This window comes from Papilio machaon, chromosome 6 (genome assembly GCF_912999745.1).
Source record: "Papilio machaon chromosome 6, ilPapMach1.1, whole genome shotgun sequence".
Lineage (NCBI taxonomy): Eukaryota > Metazoa > Arthropoda > Insecta > Lepidoptera > Papilionidae > Papilio > Papilio machaon.
This window is the reverse complement of record NC_059991.1, coordinates 5,392,512-5,420,102: the sequence shown is the minus strand read 5'-3', so window position 1 is coordinate 5,420,102 and position 27,591 is coordinate 5,392,512. Positions and strand designations below refer to the sequence as shown.

Sequence of the window (27,591 nt, the reverse complement as noted above, 5' to 3'; positions counted from 1 at the left end):
AGGAGAGTCAGACAGAAAAAAAGAAACTGTAAATTAAATGGACGAGAACGTTGCGGCCGGTTGATGCTCGCTTAGGGTTATTTTATATTTTTTCGAGATTTTATTTTAATTTCCATCTTAAAATTAAAATATACTTTTAACCTGAGGGTTTATTTACAGTTTACACCTTAAAAAAATATTAATATGTTTAAAATATGAATGTAAATTTGTTTATTTGACTGTGATGACCAGCGTGGGAGTGTACGTGTGGGAATGGACATAGAAACTATGTGATTTTGAAAATTAAATAATTTGTTTTAACAATAAATTACCGTTAAGCAGCCGATACGATTTTTCTGTAAAAAAATCGGAGAAGTAGCTTGTTTATGCAGTCACATCCCTATTCACGAAAATAAAAAGAGGATGAGACGATGGTGCGTGATTGTTGATTGCAATTTATTATGTACTTACTGCATCAATGCAGTCAGGACGTCGATTTCAATTCGACCACATCCTGCTTTCTCAAGATTTACTTACTATTGTCGAGGAGAGGGGATAATTTGCCAAGCCGCCTCACCGATTATTGGGTTAACTCGTCAACTTGCAATTTATCGTTTTATTTTCGCACTCTTAAATTGGTTTTACATTTTTTTATTTCATTTCATTGCCAATTCATGTCCCGGCCGGCCTCACGGTACCAAATTAACAGTTAGTAAATTCAATGACTGCTTCTTCGCTATCTTTACAGTTTAAAAATCACATTCCATGAAACTTTAAAGATTTGGTTAAAGTAACTTTTACGAGAATAGAATAAAACTAAAACTTAAAAAAACTTTTAGCTAAAACCCAAAACATACTATCGTTCTTTATTAATACAATTAGGTATCATTATTAGATTTATAGAGGAAGTCTTGAACTGCAAATGATTAAAATAATAAAAGTAGGGCAATCATCTTTTAGGACCCTGTGTCGTGCCCCACTACCGCGCTCTTGTGTCGACCATGACCCACAATAACATTAAACTCAATTTTAGGTTATGCTCATCTACTTTGAAATTGAAGAGCTCTCCTCTACTTCTACTAAAAAAAATCTTTTATCTATTCCAGTCCTGCTACGACTAACTATTAAGTAATAACGATTTAGGTAATCTGGTAACATAACGAGACAAAATTAATATATGCACCTTTGAGGCTTTGACCATTGTAATTAGATAAATTAAAACTCATTGGAACTTGGATAGCTTTTAAATCAATGACCACTTAATTGTTCCTGCTCCTAATTTGTCATTAATTACTTGACTCTTTTCCCGAAAAGATGCTGTAAGTAGCGATACTTTTAGACTATTTGGAAATTGTAGGTATTAGTAATAAAATAAGAAGATAAAGAAGTTTACCTAATTATGTATTCATGAGGGATAGTTCATTGTTGCGCGGTATCCATTGTGCATTGTTTGTTATCGCGTGATCGGTCGGATTCGCTGTGGTTTTTGGTAGTTTTACAAAGTGGCATATGTATTAGATGACCTATACAAATAGTATAAATGTTTTATGTTCAAATCGATTTCACACAATATTTGCTCCTTGATAAGGAACAAAAAAGCAACTGGTTTGATACAATTCTAGATTATTAATTTTTTTTTTTAAATCTCGAGACTAGCATGTGGTGTTTGAATTAATATTTAATAATACAACAATCGCTGTATTATATAACGACGAAATTAAAATCATGACTTCTAAAGAATTTACTAGTCACTATTAAGATTCTCAATAACTTTTAAGGGTAGGGAGCAGGGTAAAAAGCTGAGCACGAACCAACTCTTGCCTATTTACAAGTCTACCTACTAGTTAATTATTAGGGTAGCCTTGGCACATGACTCAAACCAAAGCTCGTTTGTTTTACGCGCCAAAATCCGTCTTTTCACCTCGGTAAAAAAATAAACAAAAGTAAGAGAATAAGAATATTTATGTCTTCATTAGTTTACTCATTAAAAATTACAATAAAGCTTCAACAAATCATCTTATATCAAAATTTATATTAAGGCTTGTGTCCTATGACAAGTGAGCACGTGTTGCATTAAAAAACTAGATAAACGTTGTCATGAAATGACATTGACAATGTCAATCTTGACAGTGACAGTCGTCTAATCGGTTTACATCACCGAGGATGGGTTACGAAATAAAGTTTTAACGGCACGAAAATAATATTTTTTTATACTTTGTATGATGGGATGGCTTGAAATGTTCCAGAAAAATATTCTATATTGCATCTTGTTATTTTTATAGCATTTTATAGTTATTTTAAAAAAAGTGTAACCTCCATTATGTTTGCTCAAAGTTCTTACTACCATGTAAATTCGATCATAAAATATCCTTGGAAACAATGTAAACAGTGCATAAAATTACTATCGTCTCAAGTTTTGGAGCATAGAGTTGTTAATGAAGGTCCTTGGAATTTGTACACGGAAAAGGTAGCCAACAAAATTCTAAGTCCAGATACTCATCAGGAAAAGGTTGTACAGCATCTACAAAAGGTTTATCAAGAAGTAACAACTTTCAATCGACCTCCAATACAATCACCGCAGAATGCCTTTTTTAGATTCTTTAAGAAAAAAGAACCAGAAAAGATTATAGCACCTAAAGGTCTTTATATTTATGGAAGTGTCGGTGGAGGCAAAACAATGTTAATGGACCTATTTTATGAAACAGTGCCCGTAAGTAATTACAAGCAACTTTAACATGTAATTAATTTTTTATAACTAATGACTAAAAGCAATTTCCTATAACTTCTAGATTAAAGAAAAACTTAGAGTGCACTTTAATTCATTCATGTTAAATATACATTCAAGAATTCATGAACTGAAGATTCAATCAGGAAAAGGCGCAAGTTCCTTTAGAGATGAAGCCTCCAAGCCTTTTGATCCAATACCACCAGTTGCTGCTGATATCACACAGGAGTCTTGGCTTATCTGTTTTGATGAATTTCAAGTTAGTGATTACATTAATTATACAGCAATTTATAGATTTACCAAAATAAAAAACTTGAGAGGTGTCAAGGGACACCCGGATGGAACAAAGTTTCTTTCGATTAATTAGTGAAGGAACCAATGTTTATTCTATGAATAAAAAACTTAAGTCTTCACAAGAATTACATTTTATTTCTATGAATTTTCGTTATATATTGTCACGTCGTTGCCATGGTGAAGTAGCGCTCATTCATTGTTAACATACTATAGCAAAAAGTGTCGTGCCAACTTTTCGTAAGAATTTTTTCCGTCTAGCCCCCTTTCACAATGCGCGATAAGGAACTTCGTTCCAATTAAAATATCATTATTTCCTTTAGTTTAACTAAAATTATTAAATTTAATTATAGTATCCTTATATACTTTTTTAATGATTGTATCATCATTAGTAAATTTAATAAAATTGTAATCCAAAATAAGGTATTGTATAATTTATTTTATGACTCATACTAAACATTGCTACATCTATAACAAAGTTTAGTGCACCTATTTTTTATTTATTTTACACCTATTTTACAGTTCATATCGTCACTAGTTGATAAGCTTTTTAACTTTAATAACAAAATATTTGAATTCATCAGGTAACAGATATAGGAGATGCAATGATTTTGAAGCGACTGTTTACTCAGCTATTTGATAATGGTTGTGTTATCATAGCAACAAGTAATAGGAAGCCTGATGACTTATATAAAAATGGTTTGCAAAGATCAAATTTTCTTCCTTTCATACCTATACTGAAGGAGCACTGTACAGTGATACAATTAGATTCTGGTATAGATTATAGGCTAAGGGGCTCAGGCAATAAGTATAGTAAGTTTTTCATGTAAGTATGCATTTTATATTTACTTTTATTAACGAAAGTTTAAATTTTTTTTGTCTTCTCACATTACTCTTTTTATTACATTTCAATGGTTTCTGTGCAGAACGCTGAATTCTTTTGTGCCAAATTATTATGCTTTTTTAACTCTGTCTTTCAAGCTTGTTCTTCTAAATCTTTGTAAAATGAAAACTTTAATATCTTATTTAAATCATTAGATAAAATTCTCAAAATAAAATTAAATATTCTCTAAATGGAAGAAGTAATTTATGTCACTTACATACACTAAAATGACACCTCAAAAATAGCACTATTTATGCTATGATTACAATAAGTATGTGTTAATAATTTGTAATAGTAGGTAGAAAATATGCATACATGTATTTATTCTGGAACTAGCTTTTACCCGCGACTCCGTCCGCGCGGAATAAAAATAGAAAACGGGGTAAAAACTATCCTATGTCCGTTTCCTGGTTCTAAGCTACCTGCCCACCAATTTTCAGTCAAATCGATTCAGCCGTTCTTGAGTTATAAATAGTGTAACTAACACGACTTTCTTTTATATATATATAGATGTAATTAAAATTAATATTGTGTCTATTTCAGTAATAGTGAACTGAATGAAGATAATAATGCTGTTAATACCCTTTTTAAATACCTAGTATCAATGGAGACTGATACAGTTAGACCTCGTATTATCAACATCATGGGAAGGAATGTGAAGTTTTCTAAATCCTGCGGCAGAGTCCTGGATTCAACATTTGAAGAGTTATGTGATAGGGTATGCTGTATTCTAATAAATTGTGTTTTTTTTTAAATAAAATTCAACTTGAATTTATGACATAAAAATATAAATTAACTCTATTTTTAATGAATAAGCAATAATAAATATAATTTTGTAGTAATATCTAATTATTATTAACAAATAGTAATTATTTACAGCCTCTTGGTGCTAGTGATTATCTTGTGATATCAAAGACGTTTCATACTGTGTTCATACGGAATCTTCCACAATTATCTATAATGAAGCATAGATCTCAGCTACGAAGATTTATTACCCTTATTGATACCTTGTATGACAACAGAGTCAGAGTAAGTAAAAACACAATAAGCAATAACAAATTCATATTATTTACAATTTCTTGTTTGATAATTTGCAGTAAGTAATAATTCTTGTTTTAATTTATTATCTATTGTTTCATAAAAAAATAACTAAATGGTTTGTTGTTTAGGTTGTTATTGCTGCAGATTGTGAACCAAAGGATCTATTTAGAATGGAGGAAAAAGATGAATTTGGTGATGCGGACAGAGCACTTATGGACGACTTGAAGATAACTAAAGAGTCGGTAAGTTCAGTTACCATCATATCCCACTGCCATATATTTCTATTAAAAACATTGTTATCTCCATTTGATTATAGAATGAAAGAAAAATTTTTATTTTTAAAAGTGTCAGAAAGTGTAAATTATACATTAAAGGTTAAGGTTAAAATATTATAATAAATATTTGTATACAGGATGATGCTAAGGCAGCCATATTCACTGGAGAGGAAGAAATGTTTGCGTGTGACAGATGTCTTTCACGTATCATGGAAATGCAGACAGAAGAGTATTGGGATAAATGGGGAAAGAACGTCAAGTGATTGTAACTAAAAATAGTTAATAGGTCTAGTCTCGGTCCGTTGCTCGTTTGCCCCCTTCTCCTATAAAAAAAAATTATAAAACCCGACTGACTGGAGGATCACTATAAAATACATTTTCTTAACATTATTTAATATTTTTAAAGTGGTAATAGTAATACCCTATTGATTAAGGGTATGGACCACAGATCACTGATTAGGTCGTGGGTTCGATTCGGGTATCAAACTTGTATCGTGAACTATATATTAAGCTTACTCAGAATTGAAAATATATGTTTTTTTCATAATAATCTTTTCAAATGTCTTGTCAAATTCCAATATGTAAGCCTTAAAACTTTGAGTGGTCAGTCGGGTAAAATGTCCTTAGAAAATGTGTTCTTTATCTTAGCCAAAACTAACCATTTAACATATCTCTATATTAAACCAATAATTTTTGTTGTTTTTATATTTGTGATTTTATAGCAATAGTGTTGAGTACCATTAGTACAAAAAAAGATTATTAGGTAAATAGTTAATACAGTATTAAGTCATTTCCATTGTAATTAGAGATTTGTTATTTAGTGTTATATATTTATTAAAATGTAGTCTTGTATAATAGATATTTCATTATGAAATTTATTTTCGTATACATTTTTTTTAATTTATTCTCGATCGCACAACGATTTACTATATGTTCATTATTTTGTTATATATTTGTGTACAAAAGAAATAAAAGAAATGTTTTATATATGCAGATGTTTTATTACACTGTATGGGGTAACATTTGTCCTTACAATCTAATCGTACATGTGGCTGTAATATTCTTGGTATATCTGTATGTATGTCTCCTTCTCTGTGGGCGACATCTTGGCGATGACGTCATCGTCGACGCTCGTTAGAGGAACAGCTTTACCATTCACCATCACCGTTGGAGCGTTGTCCTCAGACTCTGAATCTTCGCTCTCCATCTCAGCTGAAAAAAGAAAGTTAAAATAGATTTCTTAAGATGTTTAATGTACTTTAAAGTACCTTTGTTTAGAGCTCGACTTACCAACGGTAGCGAGTTCGTCTTTAAGTTTGTACGGATCTTTGGATTCGTTATCACTCGAGTCGGAGCTGTCAGGTTCTATACCTTTCAGTGCGTTAGACACGTTGTTTCCTGCAATAAAAGTCGATATTAAGATATAATTTGTAAACTCTAAAGGTCAATCGATTTAATTGACGATAAACCTAATTAAACGTCGTTTAACATAATTTAGGTTGCCAGAACATATTTTTTCAAATTTCATTTCATATTGATGTCACAGGACATAGAAATTATATTTATTACTTAAAAATTATGTTTTTCAGAAAGCGAGGTATGTAATGAGTTGTGATACAAAACCTGATGTGTTTTGTTTCTCGTGTGCGAGCAGGACAGACATAATATCGTCGTTCTTTTCCTTTCCAGTGCCTTTAGCGTTGCTTGCGTTGCTAGCGGCTTTCTCAAGCGCCATGTCTGATGAATGGACGCTGTCGCCCTGTTAGAAAAAAAGTTAAATATCTAGTCTATACATAGTAATAAAATTGGAGTGTCTGTATGTAATATCTTTGTCTGTATGTCAAAACCAACTTTAATTTTTGTCTGCATGTCCGTAAGGCCGCGTCTGTTCTCTGGAACGGCTGGACCGATTTTGACGGGACATAGACGGTAAGGTAGCTGATGCACGCGGACATATAAGTTTATAAGACGAAGTCTCAGGCGACCGCTAGTCTTATATAAAGTTATAAATTACAGGTGAAATGTTACTATAGGCTCCATTACCAATCTGTCCCATATGTTACCTGGTCGGTGGCGATGGTGCTCTCCACCATCCAGACGGGGCGCTCCTTGCGCAGGGCGTTGGCGTCCGCCGCGGTGTCAGACTCGCCGATAGTAACGTCGACACGAGTCTCCTCCACCAGCATCCCTTGGTTGCGAGTCGCCTCCCCGGACCATTGCTCGCCGCCAGGCTTCGGCTGCTGCTTATTTGTCAGTCTGAAAAAAAAATATTTTTTACACATTTACACCATGTGATAGGCATTTTTTACACAGTATAATATTGAATATTTTAATAATAAAAAAGGGCGGGTACTATACTGTATACTGAAAAACCGCTATCTTAATTTCATAGGAAAAAGTAAAATTTTTAAAATACCCTCTAATAGTGTTGATATCCACTGGTTCAGGTTCCAATATCTCTGGCGCCAGTTTGATGCCTTCCACTTCTCTCAGCAGGATATAAAGGGTTTCTAGTTGTTCGTTAAATTTTGCGAGAAGTAATCTGGAATCCTTTTTCGGTAGTGCCGATTGGTCCTCTTCGACAATCTGGTTGCAGAAGGTGCATCGAAACTCTTGCGTCATCATGTCATACAGTTGATCCGCCTGGAATTGTAAAACATATCTCTATTTTTAATTCTGCTATGTACAATAATTTAAGGTACGGTGGAAGTCGCAAGGGGACTACCTGATTTTTACCTCTAAGCTATATGTATAGGAAAGGTTCTTGTATGTCTTACTTCTAAATCGGTAAAAGTTTTCCCGCAGGCGGGACACTTGAAGCTGGCGCGACTGGTGGCGTCTCTTTCCTCGGTCTCCATACGTTTGCGCATCAAATCCAATTTGTATTTCACCACATTGACAAATGTCTTGTAATTTATAAAATAGTAGTTAACCTTCTGCGCTTTGCCGTCAAGACCTATAAATAAACAATAGAAGAAAATGAGATCTAACAAAAAATCAATAGAAAGTTTAACGACGTACCTGTTTCCATTTTTAATCTGACTTGAATAAATTTATCGTTCTTTAGTGTGGCTATTCTCGCCCGCAACATCTTTCTCTCGAACTTTAAAAGCTCACAGATATCGTCTTCCTTCATACCTAAATAGAAAAATTATTTGATACATAAAGTCAAGGCTAATTTTTTTTTTTACAACAAATTTATTAGAGGTACACTTACATGGATTTCTTACAAGCATGTCCACAATTAACGCATCTTCGATTGTGTAAAAGCCACGCACGACAAGCCGCGCGAGCTGCTTCAAACTACTTGGCACCTCTGTCACTAGTCGTTCCTCCGTCATTGTAGCTAAAATGTCAAGTACGGAGATAACTATCTTAGTCGCACAAGTCGTAGGGTAGCTAGGCCTCCTTCAAATTGGATCGATCTTTTGGCCAAGAAGGTACGGAACCACTGGATGAGAACTGTACCAGACGTCTCTTTGTGGCAATCAAAGTTAGAGGCCTACCCTACATGCAGCAGTTGACACCTATTGTACAAAATAGACCACGAAAGTTTCCCCCTTGTATAATGACCATTGCTGGGTAGCTGGGTTTTAAAGTTTGTTAATTTTTTATACATTTTCCGCCTAAAAATAGCCAATATTTTAGTTAGTCCGTAAAACGAACTAACGACGGTTGATTTTAAATACCATAAATGTAATAAAACAAAAAGTATCTTTCGAAGAATAGTCCATTCATAGAAACCTATAAACATTCTAGTTTCACATGTAAATATTTATATAAATACGCAGTAAAGTTACACAAAGCGTTTCTTTCTCTGAAGACTAGAGTGCAATGAATCTTTTTCTATCCAGTATTTTTAATTAAATACTCGGTTGGAGAGACTTCGACATTCATGGCAATTATTCTGCACTGGTTATTTCGATCGATTGAAGATAGTCACGCCGCTTGTATATATAATTTGTCCTTAGTTAAAAAATTATTTAACATCACTACAATATTCATTCCCATTAATTTTTTTTTTCTAGAATTTTTAGTACCAAGTTTTGATACACAGGGGAGAAATAAAACAATTAATAAAAATAGCAAAATATTCTTATTTAGGTAAAAATCAATTGGCAGTATTAATTAGTTGAAGAATAAAGTAACAACATTAGCTAACCAAATTCAGTCTTGCATAAATAACAAATTAATAAATCATCACATAATACTCAGCATTAGCTGTACACTAACTGCACAAGACAAAAAACAATTTTGTTTAATGTTACTTGTTGAATAAGAAACAATAAAAGATTTCAAAAATATCCCAATTCCTTCTTTAATAGACATTCGTCGTTTTAAAGTCTGTTCATTTAAACATGAAATTTTATATGAATTGAAAATAACTGTTATTCTGGAAGCATTAAAATATGAATAATGTGTAAGTTTAATTGAAACAAAACTCTTCTGAAATGATCACATTTTACAAAACTGCTGCCATTATTATACCATCACTTACTATACAATTTATTTCTTTTAATACCAATTCAATAGCCTCATAAATGACATTCACATGCTATGTCTAAATTTCTCTTATTTACTTAACTCCAGTGACTTTTCTCAGACAAATTTTCTTTACAATACTTAATAGTTTTCATATCATATTAATGCCACCTTTATTTTTTTCATTGATTATGCCACATTTTGGCACCAAACATTCGTTTTTAATTTTGAGCTGAAAGATTCAAATTCTTCATTTTGCAAAGTTACATAGGTGAGGCTTATTACATTGCAAGTACTGTTGAAAATCTCATGTTGAAGTGAACATGTCACAGTTACATCTTTCTGGCTATAATTGTATCCTTAATTAAATGTAATGACATTTTTCAGCAAAAAAAGTGCTGAATTAATATAATTACATATGTGCATGTTTTCTTCACTTAGGTAATAAAGTTGTAAATGCTACAATTTAAACATTAAACCATTTAAATCCATACAAAAATGTATTACTCTAATAAATTAATTAATAACTACAAGTTATTCCGAGTGAGTTCTCTCAATAATCATTTGAATGTTATCAAGAGTTTGGTATATTATTCTAAAGTTAGGGCGGTCACTGGGATGATGGCTCCAGCATTGTTTCATCAGGTCATATATACAGCGCGGAGTATTATCAGGGCAGGCAAGAACATTCCCATCCTTTAAAAATCTCACAACTTCTTCATGTGTCATCCCAAAGTAAGGTTGTAAAGCAAAAGAAAATATTTCCCACAAACAGACTCCATACGCCCACACATCTGACTCTAAAGTATACTTATTATATAAAATACTCTCTAGTGGCATCCATCTTACAGGAATAGCGTCATGCTCATCTCCCTTGTAATAATCTTGTAAGTAAATTTTGTGAGATAACCCAAAATCGGCAATTTTTACAACCATATCATCATTAATAAGGCAATTTCTCGTGGCTAAATCACGATGGACAAATTTTCGATCGGACAAATAAACCATTCCTGATGCTATTTGTCTAGCAATGTGTAATAGATCTAAATGGCTAAGTGGTGTCACAAGTAATCGTAAGTCTTCCCTGTTCTCTACAACTGGTGGGAAGTTGGTAGCTGTACTACAAGCTCTCAGGTATTCATTCAAATCACCTTTACCCATATACTCAAACAATAAACACATGGGACGTCCAATAGCACACACTCCTAGTAGTTTTACAATATTTGGATGTTCAAAGTCAGCCAGTAAACATGCTTCTCTTTCAAAATCTAGTTGCAAGTCATGAGAAGCTTCATCCTTTAACATTTTCACTGCAACAAGGGTAAACTCTTCATCTGGAACCAAACCTGGGGCTTTAGCTTGAAAAACTCTACCAAAGGCCCCCTGACCCAGGTCCCTAATATAAATAATGTTATTTCTTGGAAATTCTAATTTTTCTAATTTTGGATTGAGCTGTGCTCCAGTCGTGTGATAGGCAAGATTACTCGGCAGTTTGTCTAAATCAATATCCATATTTTGCATGTTTCTGCGGCTTGACATACTAAATTTAGAGTAATGGCTTTTCAAAAAATAGTGGCACAGTAGAGTCACTGAAGCTATTCCTAAAATGCATGCTAGGCCACCAATCGATAAAAATAATACAAATGTTGGTGTAAAATAGTTCTCCATAACAATATTTGGTCCATCTATATTGTCAAATTCTTCACTTGAATTGGCACATAAGGGTATATTACAATGCTGCCACCTTATGTCTGGGTCCATAGTGTAGCACCAAGGTTTGCGCTCCTCTCCTCCTGCATTTCTGCAATAATTTGTTGCATTCTGTACTTCAGGAAATACTAAAGGGGGTCTCGTATGTTGGTGAGGGTACTGTGATTCCCAAGCTTGACAAGCTAATCCATTTTCTGTAATATTCATAGTTCCTTGATAATAGCGACCATTTCCTTTGATACAAGATGTTGTTACCTGACTATAATCCATGTCTGTTATGCCTGCATTGTTGCAAGTGACTTCAGTGCCTTTTCCAGATAGTCTTGGCAATTTTTCACATTCAGGAAGTCGGAAATGACCTCTTGATTCGAAAAACACTCCTCTGCGTTTTTGCTCCTCAATTACGACCCAATCATTGTAACAAAATTGCATTTTTACAGCCATACAATCTTCATAACAAAGAGGTAGTCCGTGGTATCCAGTTCCGTTTTTGTCGATGCACTTAGGGAAGGCATAAGCACATAATAATTTCTCCGCCCTGCTCCGACATGGTTCTTTTAGGGTTGAAATCATTTCTTTCCAAAGACTAGTTGTAATTTTTTCATTTTCTAGGCCGCCTGTCCGATTGTACCAAACGTAACCAGTGGTGTAATTCTTACAAATATGTCCATTGTATGGACCACAATAAAGATGTACTGATTTGGCAAAAAGAAGCACAATTATAACTTTGTAAAACACGGTCATTGTTATAAAATTAATAGTACTTCGATGTACCTATTATTAGATCGTTGCATTTTAACTCTAATCTTTGTACAACACGTTAAAAATACCACAAAGGTTACACAATGGCGGACGCATTATTTATTATTGATTTTAGTTAAATTCTCGAGACATGTACAGTGTGTCGAACAGATAAAGAAACATAGTCACAGATTATCGTAGTACTACGACAGGAAACCGAATATCCAAACTAACAAATAAAATATGTTTGCACAATGCTATGCTCGATACCACAATCCTGCACGATTTACATTCCAAATTGAATAAAACTATTGATCGGATGTGATATTCACTTAATTCACAATTATATATGTGATATTATATTTATGACAAATGAGTTGCATTGGTACTTACATTCTCGAATTAGGTAGTAATTATTACAAATCTATGATTTAAGATTTATTACCTAATTATACTTATTGTAACAAAAAACTAATAGAACCTAATTGAATGAAAATGATAACATTTGTTTATGAACGAATGTTTAAGTAAATAAAAACGTATTTATTTGTTATGTTGGTAAACGTCATTAACAGAACCTGCTGAGGGAACGTCAAAATATTTAGATAGAAACATTACCTGTGAATGGCGGCGATTGAGAAAGTGAAGGTGGTCGTTCTTGGGGACTCCGGTAATGTTGACTCCTTACATTTGCGTCATACACATTAAACACATTATTTTTTCATATTGTACACTATAACACTAAAAAACAGATAGGAGGAGGCACCATTTGTTACTTGACAGTGGCCATGACACATCAAGTTAGGCAACATTGAAATAAATGTGTTTACTTTTGGCGGCAATACTTGAAAATATTTAATGTAGATAAATTTCAGGTATGCTATTCTATTTACTATTATAAGTTTGTACTACTTGTAATAGTTATTAGGGAAAATATTGCTGCAGTTTTGAATGACTGCAGTACAATAAAAATATAAATTTATTTTAAATACAGCTGCGTTTGAAATTTTTATCTTAATATTATAAATACGAATGTTTAGATGAATGGATGGATGTTTGTTTGAAGGTATTTCCGGAACGGCTGAACGGATCATGATGAAATTTAGCACAGATGTAGAACATAGTCTGGAAGAACACATAAGCTACTTAAATTTTTTTTAATTCCGCACAGACGGAGTCGCTGGCGGCAGCTAGTGTGAAAATATTATGGAAAAAATCTATTTATTAAATTGTTACTTTTGATTGAATTTTAGTTTTCCCTAAATTGTAGTTGTAACTCAGATGATATACTAAAATAACACATTATTTTAGGGGTTGGCAAAACATCACTTACATATTTAATTGCACATAATAAGCCACTGATATCACCAGGATGGACAGTGGGCTGTTCTGTAGAGGTAAAGTTACACAGGTTTAAGGAAGGAACCCAAGCACAAAACACTTTCTTTGTAGAACTTTGGGACGTTGGAGGTTCAAATGGCCATAGGAATACTCGAAATGTTTTCTATCAACCTACACATGGTATGTTTAATTATGAAGATTATCATAATATGTATAAAATAAAATATTTTTATATTTCACTAAACTTTCAGGAATAATTTTAGTCCATGACTTAACTAATAGGAAGAGTCAAGTAAATTTACAAAAGTGGCTGACTGAAATTTTAAATCAGGACAGCACTAATCCTACATTCCAGCAGGTTGATGTTGACCCTGAACAGTTTCTTGGTTCAACCCAGGTAAACTAATATAAAAATAACTAAGTGATACTTGATTTAACTAATGCTTTTATATATTAAACAAAATTGTTTCTGTATCAGTTTTTATTAGTTTTAATCTTTTGATGTTTAAGATTCCTTGTTAATAGCAGTATACTTGATTCCTAGAGGCTACATATTACTTTTAATATTTTTGCTTTAACAATGAAACCGGACCAAATTTATTAAAAAAATCATAAGAGTTTGAAGAGATATGTTATGTAAGAATTTGTTTTAAGATACCTATTTTGGTGATTGGCACAAAGTTTGACTTAGCAGAAGAAAAGCAAAGGAAAAATCAATACAGACGACTGTCCAGTAGCATTGCAGAGCAGTGTGGAGCAGATGAAATATTTGTCAATTGTTTTCAAGCAAGGTCAGTATTTATTTAAAGTATTTATCTCTACTTAGCTGTTAAAATATTTAACTCTTTTTTACTCTGTATTGTTTTTTTTTTTCTAGCTATAAAATATGTCTTTAAAATGTTTCAGATCTTTGGCTCCTGGCACAAGTAACTCAGTGAAATTAACAAGATTTTTTGATAAGGTTAGTGACCAGTATTGTTGTTGAATTTACACAGTTGCTGCAAAAAAAAAACTGTTTATTATCAGGTGTTAATGTTAGGAATATAGTTATTGAATTTTACTTATAATGTAAAGGATGTAACTGGTTCTGTGCTTTCAATTTCACATTTCGAAAACTAAATTATACTAGTAATTTTTTTCCAGGTAATAGAACGACGTTACTATTCACGAGTGAGTCCGTTTACTGACAAGAGACGTATACCGCCTTACATCATGGCACCTTCTACGCCACTCTCCACCAACAAACCTCCGCAATATTTAAGCCCACGTTTCTACCATATGGATTAATTCATTAATTTATTAATATTTTCTTATTTATTGAAGTCCTGTGATGCAATACCGAAGAGAGGCTTTATAAAAGTCCTGTGAAAATTAATAAAGACTTGATTTTATGATTACTTTTTTATTAGTGTTAACCTCTTTAATAAAAATTCTTGTAAATATGTTATAAATTTTGGATATAAATTGCATGATTAACATAAAAATCCCACACCAATTCATATTACGAAATGTACAACTTAATTATAAATATGTATATGATTTTTGGTTTGTAGTAGTATGATATTAAATAGAATATAATTTATTTTATTTAATTATAGTTGAGACACATTACAGTACAACTTTGTCATGTTTGAGTAATGCTAAGGGATGTCTACAGCGCCCATACACGGACATAGTCGACCTGAAGAGATGCATCTTGTCCGTCGTTAGAGTTCAAATTCCAAGTCGGCAACCAGCCAGATCGTCCATTCCAGAAGTCAGTTAAAGCCTATAAATATATAATAAAAGAAATTACAAAATAACAAAAATAGTATATTTCACACTATTCGCTAATAGACAAAAATCGCGAGAAACGTATAGTTTATATTAAAGAATATCGGAAATACTATTTTATGAATTCGATATTTTCTATTTGAAGTTTTAGAAAGGAGAGGATCAATAATTGTGTAGTACAATAAACTAATTTATTTACCGTAGGTGATCCATTCCACCAGGGCTTGGGAACGGGATTTGAAACACCGTCAGGGAAGAAGCCGTTAGTACCACCGACCGCCAAGTTAATTATAAGATAGAACTGAAAACATACGATTAAAAATCTTACTAATATTATGAATGCGAATGTTTAGATGGATGTTTGTTTGAAGGTATCTCCAGAACGGCTCGGATCTTGGTGAAATTTGATACGGTTGCAGAACATAGTCTGGAAGACCACATAGGCTACTTATAAAGTGTTGTTTAATGCCGCGCGGACAGAGTCGCGGCCGACAGCTAGTTAATAATAAAACCAACGCAGATTTTTTCATGTATTAAGGATGATAATGAAAAAACTACGGTTGACTTTTATCCCTAGAGTAGCCAATAAAAATCGCTTTAGGCTATTAAAATATTTTATGACAACACAGTTTAAAAATCCATTAAATTACTTTAAATAAGAAGTGTTGTTGAAAGATTTATTTCAAAAATCTACAAAGTACACAAATGTACCTTTTGGTCGAAAGGTGCCATCTTGGAGCCGTAGCGCCAGGGATTCTCAACATTTTGTGTATCAAATCCACCGAGCTGCCAGAAGCCGCCGCTGGCCGGTGTCACTCGCCCGAGCTCCACGTCGTCGATGCTGAACCGTATGAAGTCTGCAAAGGAAAACATAGAAAAAGGTAAGAAAACATAGTTAAGTTTTTTAACTTTGGTTTCTTTATAAAAGAGGGAAACGGAAACATATTGTGTCTACTGGGGCCATACGAAAATTATTCATACTTAACTCTGCTACTTAAGTTGCTGCGACTTAACAAGCCAATTATTAACTAAATCTCACAAACTTTCTGAAAACTGTCACCAAGGTAGTGCTAAGAACAGTGTTTGGAGTTTACAATTCTTTTACGGTAAGCAGATATGTATTTTTAATTTAAGTTATATGAAAATACACAATAATACGGATTTAGTCACCTGGGGTCCATTCCAGCTGATAGCGATGGAATGCTCTGTCATAACCCGCGCTGTTCCTGCGTACCCAATGAGCGCGTTCCCAGCCGTTGAGGTTAGGATAGGGGCCGAAGTGCAGGGTTGATCCGGCTTCCTGGGTGCCGATATGAATGCCGTTATTAAACATGTTGCGGTTCCCTCGGGACTCCACCAGGTCGATCTCGCCGGACGCTGGCCATGTGCCATACGAGTTGTAAGCTGGCATCAGCCAAATTGCTGAAATTACAGCACTTATGTTTTAAATAATACATTTCTGTTATTATTATTAAAATAATGAACTATATACTTTCAAAGATACACCTAACTTGAGATGGCTGGGTGCAGGGCTTGCTACCTCTCTGTTTAAAATAGGGGTATTCAATAAAAGATTGTGTGTAATTTACACTCTAAATTAACATAATAACACTATTTCATTTATATGTAAGACTGAACTTGTTTAATGTTTTAGAATTCTTGGTGCAGAATAATAAGCAATCAGGTCTACAAGTTGGTGACGTACCTGGCCACAGCCAGTCTCCGGCGGGCATCTTAGCGCGCACCTCGACGCGGCCGTAGCGAAAGCTGAACGAGTTGACGGTGCGGATGCGTGCGCTCTTGATCGGGTTCAGGATGTTGCTCGGTGTGCCTGTTCGCTCACATCCGAACCATTGGGGATTGGTACATCTTTAATGCAACATTTTTCTAGTTGAATTTTCGTTAGCTGCGGACTAACTAACTGGTCGTGATTGGCACTATTAAGTTACTGGCTTGCAAGCTTTTCAACTGACCTGTCCGCCGGTGCACCTCCTTCGATATTCAGATGGCCGCTGGAGAGGAACGCTTCGCCGAACTGATCGGACGTCAGAGACGGACGGATGAACAGAAGTCCGTTGTGTGTGAACGAGTTGGTTCGGTTATTGTTATAGTATTGGAATTCCCAGTTCTGCGGAAAAAGGAAAATATGTTTTTTTTTTGTACTGGCGTCTTGATAATTATTAATTTTTTTTAAATAACGTACACCGCCTCCAGCCAGAGTATTTTCATGTTGCCACTTCTCGAGATCGAATTCCGTGAAGTCGTCAGCGAAGATCATTGCACCTGAGCACACGGTGATGGGCGCGTGTGTGCCGCTCACTGTCGTCACGCTAGGTGTACATGCTTGCCCGAAGACCGCGAATCCCAGGACCCCGATCACTGCTGCCCACATATTGCTAAAAATAAACAAGTTCTTTTGTTCAAAATTTCTAACATACGTGCATTGCAAGAGCGCTGTTTCGGTGTAGCAGTATTTACTATAAACGCAACTGCACAGTACACGCCCGTGTGGCATCTCTCTACATATCTCATCTCATGTTGGCCACATAGTGTTGAAAATAATGAAGTTTAAAAGAAATCTTAATATATTTTTAACGAATCTATATTTTGATTTATTCAAATATAATATTTAAATATATATAATTAAATTCTATAGTAGTTGCTGTAATTACGCTAAACAAAACGTGATTTTAAATACAAAACTGACACGACCGGTTTCAAATTCAAACACAATCACACTGCCTTGCTCTGTGTTGAAAATTATTTTATTCCACAGAAAAAATATTGCTTTAAAAAATAGTTAAAGTTAACTGACCCGACTATTATCAAATATTTGGGAGTTCCTAGAAGAGATGGTTATTTATACTGTTTTCCACTGATAATAATATTGTAACATGTTATCAATATTACTTGATTAAATTGATTTGCAAAGATAACCGTACTGTTAACTATTTTAAGATAACGTAGCGGTGATTTTGATATTAATTTACTTTTTACGTTGATAATCTTTTAGATATAAGAATTTAATGTTGGAACATATAAAATGCATTTAAATTAGCTATTGTTGCTATGGCAGGATGTTATGGAATATAACAAAAGTGTGCATAAGACCTTGAATGTTGCATGAGCATGTCTTTGATATTTACTTAGAGTAATTATAACTGCAATAAAAATATATAGTCCAGAAGTTGTTTATACTATGTGAAAATGAGTACGGTAGTCGGTTCAATTAACTTGATTAATTCCCCATAGAAGTAAACGACAAAAATTCCAGTCTCCGCTGTGGCCCCCCGTATCAGCAATGAAGGAGCACATACTTTTATTTATTTAAGGAACTTATTATGTGAAAAGATTTTAAAATACGTATATCCAACCTAAATTTATGTTTAATTCAAGTCTAACTACTACAAACAAAATGCAAACAATTGACTACTAAGGTCAGCGGTCAAGGCCCCCTACGGTTAGAAAAGTAAAACGTTTTGTGTATTCTTGACATAAATTATCTCAAAGCTATTATTTATTTTCTGAGTTTTATTTCACGCCTCTACTATTGGTAAATTAAAATAGATGTACATGAAAACATCATTTACTTTAACTACAGCTACTGCCTGTAGAAACATTGAAGGGAGAAAAGTATTATATTAAGATTGATTAAGTAGATATTAAGTTGAGATATTCTTTAATTTAAAAATCTCAGATATAATTAACTAACATAACTATGAGTCTACATTGCCGAAAAACTTGTCAAATCATGTTATCTTTGAAATCATCATATCTCTCTAGATATAAATAAGTTTTACACAGAGATCTCGGCAGTATTTACTGATGGTAAACTATTTAAAAATAAACTTACTCGTTAACACGCCGCTTATGGAGTATACAATTGTGTTAAAAGTTCCCATTTATATAATAACCAACTAATAATTGTTTGTGGTGTTGTTTCAAGTAAATGGATTGAGATGAATCACACTTATCATAAATATATCTCAGTATGAAACGACTGTTCAACGCTGGGGTTTTATAAGATGACGTTGGTTTCCAATTACTATAGAGTCAGATAAGTAAAAACGGTATTTACATTTGCACGATTTACCCTGCTTTTAGTATAAATCGTTAGGGAAGTCAAGCAAAGAGGTGGACTGGTAATATAATACATGATTGCAATAAAGGGCATTGCATATAGACAAATTTTACTGTAAAGCAGTTTTATACTAGTTCTATACTTAGTAAATGCCGAATTTGTTTTGTAACCGAGACACCAAAGCGACTTCTAACCTCTTTGGCTGGCTATTAGTTACCTTTCTGATTGGAGATTTTGATGATAAGGATCCTCTTTCTCTCTCTTAAAATTATTAATTAGCAGTTTAATTATTATTTTACTACAGCTTTGAAGTGCAACATGGCACTTAAGTTAAACATTTTTCGTATTGGCTGTATATATAGTTTGAATTTGAAGTTTAAAAAAATTAAATTGATTAATATTTGACTTTGAATCTAAACGTCACTCCATAATAACATGTTATCATATTTGATAGTTTTTTGGCAAATAAATTTTATGCGACTTATCATGAGAAAAATTTAAAAATGCATTGAAAAATATTTTTACAATAAATTCAAAGTTTTGCTATGGGGAAATGGTAAATATGTACGAATCCGTAGTAACAAATATATTTGTCGGAATTCTTCAAACTTTTTCGCGTTTGAAGCTATCATTATATTTTAAATATGACATAATTGTTATTCTTCGTATATTTTTCAGATTGGAAACAAGGCATTGTTTTTAATAAACAGACTCTTGCCTAGATCAACATCTTTGGCATTAGTCCAAAAATCGTATAAGTGCATCAGCTATAATTCAGGATTAATAACTTCCCCATGCAAAACAAAATACTCCAACAATTTGGTCCAACAAAAGTTCCCATTAAATTTCTCCCAGTTAGATGGAAACAGACACAACAAATCGAATTTGTTACAACAGTCAAAATGTTCATTGGACTTACTTAAGGCCTTTCCCAAAACCTTTACTGTCGCTCAAAAAGGCCCGAATAGAAGAAAAAAACGGGTCCCTAAATTGATATTACTGCAAAATCCCTTTAGATGGCTGATGACAAAAATCGATTTTAGTGTGTTAAGAAGTGTATGGGACCCATCATTTACTGAAAAGGACTTTAAATTTGGTACTAAACAGGTATGTGTTTAATATTACGGCCTCTCCTTAACTTTTATATTCATATCTATATACGAGTATATAAAAGAAAGTCGTGTTAGTTACACTATTTATAACTCAAGAACGGCTGAATCAATTTGACTGAAAATTGGTGGGCAGGTAGCTTAGAACCAGGAAAAGGACATAGGATAACTTTTACCCCGTTTTGTATTTTTTATTCCGCGCGGACGGAGTCGCGGGTAAAAGCTAGTTACTTATAAATATATATTTTTAGGCAATATCACGAGTAACTCAAGTGATAAGTGACGGCAAGTACGAGCAACTGAACGGTCTTCTCACAAAGCCTGCTCGTTTAAGTCTGCTCAGAGAACTGGAGCGGAACTGGAACAATCGGCACCGCGCACTGTTGGCACTCAAACACGAAGACATACAAATATCTTCGCCAAGGAAAGTGTACTTCATACGGATTGCTGGTATTCACATATAAGTGTTCATACTATTAAGTAGATATTCACAAATCATATTTAATATAGAAAATACATTTTTCTACTTAACGAAAACGTTCTCCTTTTTTCTAGATTCTAGATGGGCAATGAAAGCTATTGTTTATCTGAACTTATATTTTCTTGTTTCCAGATAAAAAGTTCTGCGACGTCGACATGTCTTTTCTGGCGCTTAAATGGGTACCGATAAACGCCGTGGACTCGTTGATATTTACGGAGATTTTCGCGAGATTTCATCGCGAATACACACCTCACTGTATTCCAGAGTGGACCATAGCGTATTTTAAAATAACACGTTTCGAAGTTCTGAGACGATAGATATTGAAATTTGAAGATTGAAATATTACTTTAAAAATTTTATTAACAATAAAAATCGAGTTCGTAACAATAAAAATGTAACGTATAAAAACGTATAAAGTTATAAAATGATTACTTGAACACAAAGATTTGGTAATAAATTATATATCTAGTAGGAGTTTGTACGGATCTTCTAGATATTGTTTCAAGATGTTTGAAAATCGCGCCATCGTAACTCCGTCCACTACTCGGTGATCAGCCGACCAACTGACAGTCAGTATATGAGCCTTAGTCACTTCGCCCTTGGAATTAAATCTGGGTAATGCCTGCAAAAATGAAAGATTGATCAGATATATGTGGGTAATAATAAAGTGGTGGGCAGTAAGAACAAAAATATGCAATTGACAATCTTAATTAAATCAAAGTACCCGAAAAACATCTCGAAATAAATACCGTATAATATCAAACTAATACTAGGTAGTAAGTACCTACCTCTGAAAACGTTTTAAAAATATTATTAAAATAAATTCTTCGGGTACTACTATTAAATAAGTGAATTGCAATTATATATCTCATTTTTAAATAACGATATATGAAGCAAAAGTACTTAAATTTTCAAATACAAAATTTAAATATAATTTTTTTACCTGTATTTTTCCGAGGGCGCCAATGGAAACCTGTGGTGGGACGATCACTGGCTTTGCATATGTTCCTCCGACCTAAAATAATTCAATTTGAAATTAAACATTCCAATGGACTTTCATTGTAACTAATTAAAGTAATAAAAATATATGCCAAATAAAGTTCTTTTTCTTACAATGCCAATATTTGATAAGGTGAAAGTTCCGCCTGATAAATCGCTTAATCCAAGTTGACCTTTTGTTCCTTTTTCTTGTAAAATATTAAGTTCTCTCGCTATATCAAGTATGGTTTTTTGTTGTACGTGCTGAAATTGAAGTAAAGTTTGATATAAACAAATGACGTGATCATAAAACGGTACCGAATGTTAAATTCAATTGGTGTTTTGAAACAATGCTTACTTTGATAACTGGGACCACTAATCCATTTGGCGTATCCATTGCTATACCAATGTTATGATTTGCTTTGTAAATGAGATTTTCACAAGCAGCATCTAGGCTGCTGTTTAGAACTGGATAAGCAGTCAGAGCTAATGATGAGGCTTTAATAATAATAGGCATGTACGTGAGCTTCACTCCTCTCTCTTGCGCTATGACTTTCAAACTTTCCCTCGATTCAACCAATTTTGTTACATCGTATTCTTCACTGAGGCCGAAATGAGGAATTTTCTGTAAAAGTTTTAAAGTTGTTATGTTATCAATTTCGCTTTTACTTAAGGATAATCTTATCGAAGTAAAAAAAAATTCTGTATTACCATTGCTTCTGTCATGGATTTTACCATGGCTTTTGTGAATCCAGTAATTGGTACTATTTTATCTTCTAAGATTTCCTCAATTTTAACACTACCAATAGACATTGCCATTGGTTTTGCTTCCACGGAAAGAGCGCTAGGAATTTCATTAGATTTATCCGCTGACATATTGAGATGCGCTAGTACATCTTCTTTGAGTATTCTACCATTTCTTCCACTTGGATTTACGGTACCTAAATCTACCTAAAAACAAATTTTAATTAGTAATTCTCAGTTAGATATTTAACTTTGCAAAAAGTAAGAAGTTTATCGTCTACATACTTTAAATTGAGCTGCAATTCTTCTCACAGCTGGTGTGGTGAGTACTTTAACTTTTTGAGTTGTTTGACTTTGTGTTTTGAAGATTTCAACCTTTGATTCCGTATCTGAATCTGAAGATGATTCTGAAAATTAAAGAAGAATGATTTTATCAATTAAATTGCATGTGAGGAATACCAGCATTTCCATATAACTAAATTCAGAGTTTATTCGTTTAATTTTTAAACTTTCGTGGTTATCTTATCACCGGGATCGAGATTTTTCATAGGCATCACTTCAGCTGTTCCAGGAACATCGTGCAACTGCTCAAAATAGGTAATCGTGGTAAAAATATAGTTTTATTTCGAAGTTTACAATTCTTTTTTTTAGTTAGTATATTTAGTAGTTATTTTTAAATTATATATATAAGCGAATTGAAATAAGTTAGACTAAGTCCGATCTACAGAATATTTATATATTTTTGTTATTGATTTAAAATTTTTACCATCATCAGCTGTCGAGTCGACTTCAATGTCAACAAGTGGTTGTCCGACGAGTGCTGTCTGATCAACTTCATGGTATATTTTGGTGATAACACCATCGTACCGACTGGTAATCGTTACCGCTGCTTTATCGCTTTGCACTTCGCAAATATTATCAAATTGTTGTACTTTGTCGCCGACTTTGATGAACCTAAGACACAAATATTACTTTGGGATTTATAATTTTAAATCTCCAATTAATTCATCTTTAGCCCTTCTTTCCTTATACTCAAACTAACCAACCTTTTCTTCTTGTATACATAAAACAAAAAATAACAGTCGCAATACTTATAGATGTAAGAAATGTTCATATTACCCAAGCCAAGTGAGTGGGTAAAAAAGGTTAATTTAATTCACGAAACAAAAAGTACTATTTTAAAATGTGTATACATTTTAAAATTATAGTTTTATGATGTAATTCTAACATTTTTAAACAAAATTACTTAATAACAAACAAAAAATTATCATCGCCAGTTATTTGCAGGGGTCGCGATAGATAAGACTTGAAAGTGATAAGCAATTTAATCAGTTACACTAAATGTTTAGATATTATCTTTATATTATTATATTCTATATATTATATTATCTAGACTAAATAGGTAATGTCAAAATAGAAATATTAAGTTTCTTTAAAGTGTTTAATACGTAAGAATTATTCATTAATATGTTAACATGTTAACGTTAACATTTATTTATTAATATGTTAACATGTTTTAACCAAGATGTAACAAATCCATCATAAACATTTTTAGTTACGCAGAAATTAGGTTAAATTTAAGGTAAAAAATTATAACCTTGTTTAAACATAGATTCTCTGAGTTTACCTAAAGAATTGATTTTTAAAAATCAATTTAATTTTTATATTATTTAGCTCCTACAAACTACATTACCATTCTTTGATAACCACTTCTCGAATGCCTTCCCCGATGTCTGATAATTTGAAGGCGACGTTTTTATTCAAAACCTTTGTCGTGTGGAAATGTCTATAATTTACTCTGTTATCTTCAATTGAATGTAGATGTAAGGAGCCGCAATAGCGAACCGCGTGACGCCTTTTCTGTAATTAAAAAATACTATATGTATGAATGCGTAAAAATTAGAACTTATAGACAAATCATACATCTATCGGTGTAAAGTTTATTTCAGGAAATTTATTTTAGTACCTCCTTAGGCAGGTCAAAAGATTACTTTGATATTCGGAACAAAGAACAGAATAATTAATACTAAATTGTCACAATTTTAATTCAAACCTGTAAAATGGCTCTAATATTGATTGGCTAATTTAAAAGCATTCCAAAAAGCTAAATGTCAAGGTAATATTTATTATCACTAAATCAGTTCGCTTAGTCTCATTTGTACACTTTTATTACTATAATTTTATTAGTAGACACGATAATATAGGGCGATAACGTAAATTATTATTTACTTGTGATAACTTTCGGGTTTGTTTTGTGCGTGTTATCTTACATATGCGTATGCGAGAATGCGAGATGTTGGGCAAAAAGTGAAGGCGAACGTCATGTTGGTACTAATAAAGTTTGTTCATGCTTTATAACCGGCTTGGAACAGACCGCATACCGGTTGACGAAATAGGTATACGTATAGATTATATTGATTTAATTCATTAAGAACACTTTTAATGAATTTAAACTTAGGTAAAAGATGTTCTGTCGTATAAAGAAATCTCTTATTTCAATCTGCAAAGTTTAAAATTACTTGTATCTTGGGAAATTAAAATAAACGTCTATCGCGAACAAGTTTGTTATATGTTGTAGTTTAATGTACATAAAAAAATATATATTGTTTACTTATCGGTATAAAATAATGATTTATAGTTCTAATATCCAAAGTAATAATGAAGCACTTACACTTTGCACAAATAGACACAGTTTCCTACATTTGTTCACGTTTTTTAAATTAACAAACAACTTTCTCGTCACAAAAGCCATGGCGTTAAACTGAAAAGTAATCGAATAGATATAAAATTAATGTTGTATATCAACACGTCTTATGACGCGGCCATTCCAGTCCGCGACGTGAGCGCACTGCCGCTATCGCATCCGAAATTATCATCGCCTTTGGCATTGATTAACATATTAAACAATTATAAAGTTATATATTTCAACGTCTCCAACCATTACTTGTATTTCTATTCGAGGTTAACGCTCAAACTAATCACAAGGTACAAAAAATTCCTTGATCATTATGTGAATAATTAAGGTTTTAGTTATAATTACGAGTTAAACTGCTGATAAGTCGTATATGTATACATATGTAAGCGCTTTATCTCGAACTATAATCCTGGATAGAATTTTTTTTTTAGTTAAATTATGTTTGCTTACTAGTGCTAAGTTTGACATTTCTTTTTATGTGTAATAATTTCCAACAAAGTTATTAATGTTAAAATTAACTAACTGTTTATCTTCTGTCTTACAGAACTGCTATTGATAGAACCTTAAGCGTAACTGAAGACTGAATATGAAATTTATTTATAATTTTAAGAAAGAAAGTAACACATAAAGTAAACAGTTGATGTAAGCATATTCAAAGTGTTATCTTGTCTAGGCAGTCAAAGGTTATGAGTTTTATCTGATTGTGTAGAGCTTACGTTATCTTGCTTACTCTCGTCGTCATAGATGTTACTATATAACTGAAATATTAAATATTCTTATTTCATGAATAAATGGATCCATTATCTTGTACCAAAACGTCTAGATGTGAAAGATCATCACTAATTATTTTTGCTTTTATAATGTTGACAGAGCCCTTAAACTTTATCCGTTTGAGATGATGACGTGGAGCCGGTAATAGCTAGGTCAGAGTTGTGGGTTTTAAAAACTGATTTAAATTCGTGGATCATAAAAAATACAATAATAAGCAATTGTTTTTATTAAAGACATAATAAACATGTTAATAAAGTGAATAAATACAATAATGTATAATCGATAACGATAATGTTATGTACGACAAAACGCAGGAAACCCATGAAACTGCGGTGTTTGCCAGATTTCGAGTAAGACATACGACTCATATTCGTGCACTAGCAGCTAGTGTTTATCACAGAGATGTTCTATTCACCTTTTATTACAAAGACCTGTTCATACTGCTGTTTCGTGAAGATTGAAGATAGAACGCAGAATTGTGCTTCATTAATTATAACGTACATTTATTTTACAATAGTTGTGTTTGAAAATCATAAGAACGAATGTAATCATTCGTGACACTGGATGGATGTAGTAAAAAAACATTATATAGCAATCATGTATAGTCTATGGTGTTCTATTAGTCGTTTATGGGATGGAATCATGGAATACATGTATCCAAAAACACGTTCACAATTCGCCATAAATATCTTCTCAAAATAACATACTGTTGTGTACGATAGAACAAAAAATATAAAAGTCGCAGTACATCACTATTGCTATGCGTTTTACAAAAGGCTAATAAATTGCGAATATAACTATCACATAGTTTGCGTTAACATATATCTAATATAAACAATATAGCATTTACACGCAGTTTTACTTATTCAAATAATTTGAGTTAACGAGAAACAATAGTAGTTTTAAGTCTTGATATTTCATACCATTTATTAAAAATAAGTTGCAAGAAACAGTTATCTAGTTTTAAATGGCATTATATTTTATATTTGTACTAAGTTATTTGCGTTTTTAGTACGTGTGTTCCTCAAACAAATTCGCAATGGACATAAATGAAGAGCAATTGTGTACATAATCAGAGATATGACCGTCTTTTAAAACATAAAAATAAATCCACATACTAACGTATAAGAAATGAAATTATATACAGTCGAACCTGGATAAGCGAGAGCTCATGGGACCGCTGTATTTTTCTCGCTTATAGAGGTTTCTCTAACCCAAGTTTCTTGCTTATGGAGGGCGGGTCCGGATAATGATTCTCGCTTATAGCGGTTTCTCGCTTATCCGGGTTTGACTATAGTAAGGCGTTGTACAGTAATATTACATTTATAAAATCTAGCATACAAATAAGTTGCAGTTAGTTATACATCGCAAAGTGTCAACATTTGTTACTTAACAAATAACTCCATTAGTATAATAAATAACTGTAATGTATATTAATAATAAATTACATAGATTATTTCATTAAAGTGCTTGGAAGAATATGATGATAAT

At 32.8% G+C, this 27,591-nt stretch overlaps 7 protein-coding genes across 11 annotated transcripts; 3 read left to right on the top strand and 4 right to left on the bottom strand.

Moving 5' to 3' along the window:
- The first annotated feature begins 2,094 nt into the window (after window positions 1-2,094).
- LOC106714827 (putative ATPase N2B) lies at window positions 2,095-5,473 on the top strand. The gene is made up of 7 exons (XM_014507943.2): window positions 2,095-2,689; window positions 2,769-2,963; window positions 3,580-3,821; window positions 4,422-4,596; window positions 4,758-4,907; window positions 5,048-5,161; window positions 5,332-5,473. Exons 1-7 carry the CDS (start codon window positions 2,300-2,302, stop codon window positions 5,455-5,457), a joined length of 1,392 nt encoding a protein of 463 aa, XP_014363429.2. The 5' UTR covers window positions 2,095-2,299; the 3' UTR covers window positions 5,458-5,473.
- Window positions 5,474-6,190: 717 nt separating this feature from the next.
- On the bottom strand, window positions 6,191-12,947 carry LOC106714997 (general transcription factor IIE subunit 1). The gene is made up of 9 exons (XM_014508173.2): window positions 12,746-12,947; window positions 8,412-8,540; window positions 8,216-8,332; window positions 7,972-8,150; window positions 7,611-7,837; window positions 7,258-7,450; window positions 6,818-6,953; window positions 6,485-6,592; window positions 6,191-6,406 (listed from the first exon to the last, which is right to left on the bottom strand). Exons 2-9 carry the CDS (start codon window positions 8,533-8,535, stop codon window positions 6,231-6,233), a joined length of 1,260 nt encoding a protein of 419 aa, XP_014363659.2. The 5' UTR covers window positions 8,536-8,540; window positions 12,746-12,947; the 3' UTR covers window positions 6,191-6,230.
- On the bottom strand, window positions 9,513-12,356 carry LOC106714996 (tyrosine-protein kinase transmembrane receptor Ror2). Its single transcript, XM_014508171.2, has one exon. The coding sequence runs from the start codon at window positions 12,128-12,130 to the stop codon at window positions 10,211-10,213; it is 1,920 nt and encodes a 639-aa protein (XP_014363657.1). The 5' UTR covers window positions 12,131-12,356; the 3' UTR covers window positions 9,513-10,210.
- LOC106714998 (rab-like protein 3) lies at window positions 12,689-14,844 on the top strand. The gene is made up of 6 exons (XM_014508174.2): window positions 12,689-12,797; window positions 13,439-13,648; window positions 13,720-13,865; window positions 14,123-14,259; window positions 14,375-14,429; window positions 14,612-14,844. The coding sequence occupies exons 1-6, from the start codon at window positions 12,752-12,754 to the stop codon at window positions 14,753-14,755; spliced, it is 738 nt and encodes a 245-aa protein (XP_014363660.1). The 5' UTR covers window positions 12,689-12,751; the 3' UTR covers window positions 14,756-14,844.
- A 148-nt stretch (window positions 14,845-14,992) lies between these two features.
- Window positions 14,993-19,564, bottom strand: LOC106714789 (beta-1,3-glucan-binding protein). 5 transcript variants are annotated; one of them, XM_014507897.2, is made up of 8 exons: window positions 19,540-19,564; window positions 17,445-17,637; window positions 17,215-17,369; window positions 16,947-17,110; window positions 16,412-16,663; window positions 15,953-16,098; window positions 15,441-15,542; window positions 14,993-15,236 (listed from the first exon to the last, which is right to left on the bottom strand). In XM_014507897.2, exons 2-8 carry the CDS (start codon window positions 17,631-17,633, stop codon window positions 15,120-15,122), a joined length of 1,125 nt encoding a protein of 374 aa, XP_014363383.2. In that variant the 5' UTR covers window positions 17,634-17,637; window positions 19,540-19,564; the 3' UTR covers window positions 14,993-15,119. The 5 variants fall into 5 exon arrangements, with proteins under 5 accessions (XP_014363383.2, XP_014363381.2, XP_014363380.2 ...); XM_014507895.2 differs by lacking the exon at window positions 19,540-19,564 and adding an exon at window positions 19,095-19,168; XM_014507894.2 differs by lacking the exon at window positions 19,540-19,564 and adding an exon at window positions 17,914-18,032.
- Window positions 19,565-19,852: 288 nt separating this feature from the next.
- LOC106714758 (m-AAA protease-interacting protein 1, mitochondrial) lies at window positions 19,853-21,231 on the top strand. The gene is made up of 4 exons (XM_045678288.1): window positions 19,853-19,878; window positions 20,001-20,429; window positions 20,683-20,881; window positions 21,045-21,231. Exons 1-4 carry the CDS (start codon window positions 19,876-19,878, stop codon window positions 21,227-21,229), a joined length of 816 nt encoding a protein of 271 aa, XP_045534244.1. The 5' UTR covers window positions 19,853-19,875; the 3' UTR covers window positions 21,230-21,231.
- A 45-nt stretch (window positions 21,232-21,276) lies between these two features.
- On the bottom strand, window positions 21,277-25,481 carry LOC106714801 (lipoamide acyltransferase component of branched-chain alpha-keto acid dehydrogenase complex, mitochondrial). The gene is made up of 9 exons (XM_014507911.2): window positions 25,306-25,481; window positions 24,328-24,494; window positions 23,401-23,588; window positions 22,920-23,041; window positions 22,602-22,841; window positions 22,249-22,515; window positions 22,026-22,154; window positions 21,856-21,927; window positions 21,277-21,534 (listed from the first exon to the last, which is right to left on the bottom strand). Exons 1-9 carry the CDS (start codon window positions 25,384-25,386, stop codon window positions 21,370-21,372), a joined length of 1,431 nt encoding a protein of 476 aa, XP_014363397.2. The 5' UTR covers window positions 25,387-25,481; the 3' UTR covers window positions 21,277-21,369.
- Window positions 25,482-27,591: the final 2,110 nt, after the last annotated feature.

Coding starts and splice junctions, on each gene's coding strand:
- LOC106714996 (XM_014508171.2), bottom strand. CDS start 12,130: ATGACCGTGTTTTACAAAGTTATAATTGTGCTTCTTTTTGCCAAATCA.
- LOC106714789 (XM_014507897.2), bottom strand. CDS start 17,633: ATGTGGGCAGCAGTGATCGGGGTCCTGGGATTCGCGGTCTTCGGGCAA. Junction 17,370..17,444: donor ATACTCTGGCTGGAGGCGGT/GTACGTTATTTA, acceptor CTTTTTCCGCAG/AACTGGGAATTCCAATACTA. Junction 16,664..16,946: donor CGGAGACTGGCTGTGGCCAG/GTACGTCACCAA, acceptor CTGTAATTTCAG/CAATTTGGCTGATGCCAGCT.
- LOC106714758 (XM_045678288.1), top strand. Junction 20,430..20,682: donor TTAAATTTGGTACTAAACAG/GTATGTGTTTAA, acceptor ATATATTTTTAG/GCAATATCACGAGTAACTCA. Junction 20,882..21,044: donor GTACTTCATACGGATTGCTG/GTATTCACATAT, acceptor TCTTGTTTCCAG/ATAAAAAGTTCTGCGACGTC.
- LOC106714801 (XM_014507911.2), bottom strand. CDS start 25,386: ATGGCTTTTGTGACGAGAAAGTTGTTTGTTAATTTAAAAAACGTGAAC. Junction 23,589..24,327: donor GAAGTGGTTATCAAAGAATG/GTAATGTAGTTT, acceptor TTTGTGTCTTAG/GTTCATCAAAGTCGGCGACA. Junction 21,535..21,855: donor GCGCCCTCGGAAAAATACAG/GTAAAAAAATTA, acceptor TCATTTTTGCAG/GCATTACCCAGATTTAATTC.
- LOC106714827 (XM_014507943.2), top strand. CDS start 2,300: ATGTTTGCTCAAAGTTCTTACTACCATGTAAATTCGATCATAAAATAT. Junction 4,597..4,757: donor TTGAAGAGTTATGTGATAGG/GTATGCTGTATT, acceptor AATTATTTACAG/CCTCTTGGTGCTAGTGATTA. Junction 5,162..5,331: donor TGAAGATAACTAAAGAGTCG/GTAAGTTCAGTT, acceptor ATTTGTATACAG/GATGATGCTAAGGCAGCCAT.
- LOC106714997 (XM_014508173.2), bottom strand. CDS start 8,535: ATGACGGAGGAACGACTAGTGACAGAGGTGCCAAGTAGTTTGAAGCAG. Junction 7,838..7,971: donor AAACTTTTACCGATTTAGAA/GTAAGACATACA, acceptor TTACAATTCCAG/GCGGATCAACTGTATGACAT. Junction 6,407..6,484: donor AGACGAACTCGCTACCGTTG/GTAAGTCGAGCT, acceptor TTCTTTTTTCAG/CTGAGATGGAGAGCGAAGAT.
- LOC106714998 (XM_014508174.2), top strand. CDS start 12,752: ATGGCGGCGATTGAGAAAGTGAAGGTGGTCGTTCTTGGGGACTCCG. Junction 12,798..13,438: donor GGTCGTTCTTGGGGACTCCG/GTAATGTTGACT, acceptor ACATTATTTTAG/GGGTTGGCAAAACATCACTT. Junction 14,260..14,374: donor GTCAATTGTTTTCAAGCAAG/GTCAGTATTTAT, acceptor AAAATGTTTCAG/ATCTTTGGCTCCTGGCACAA.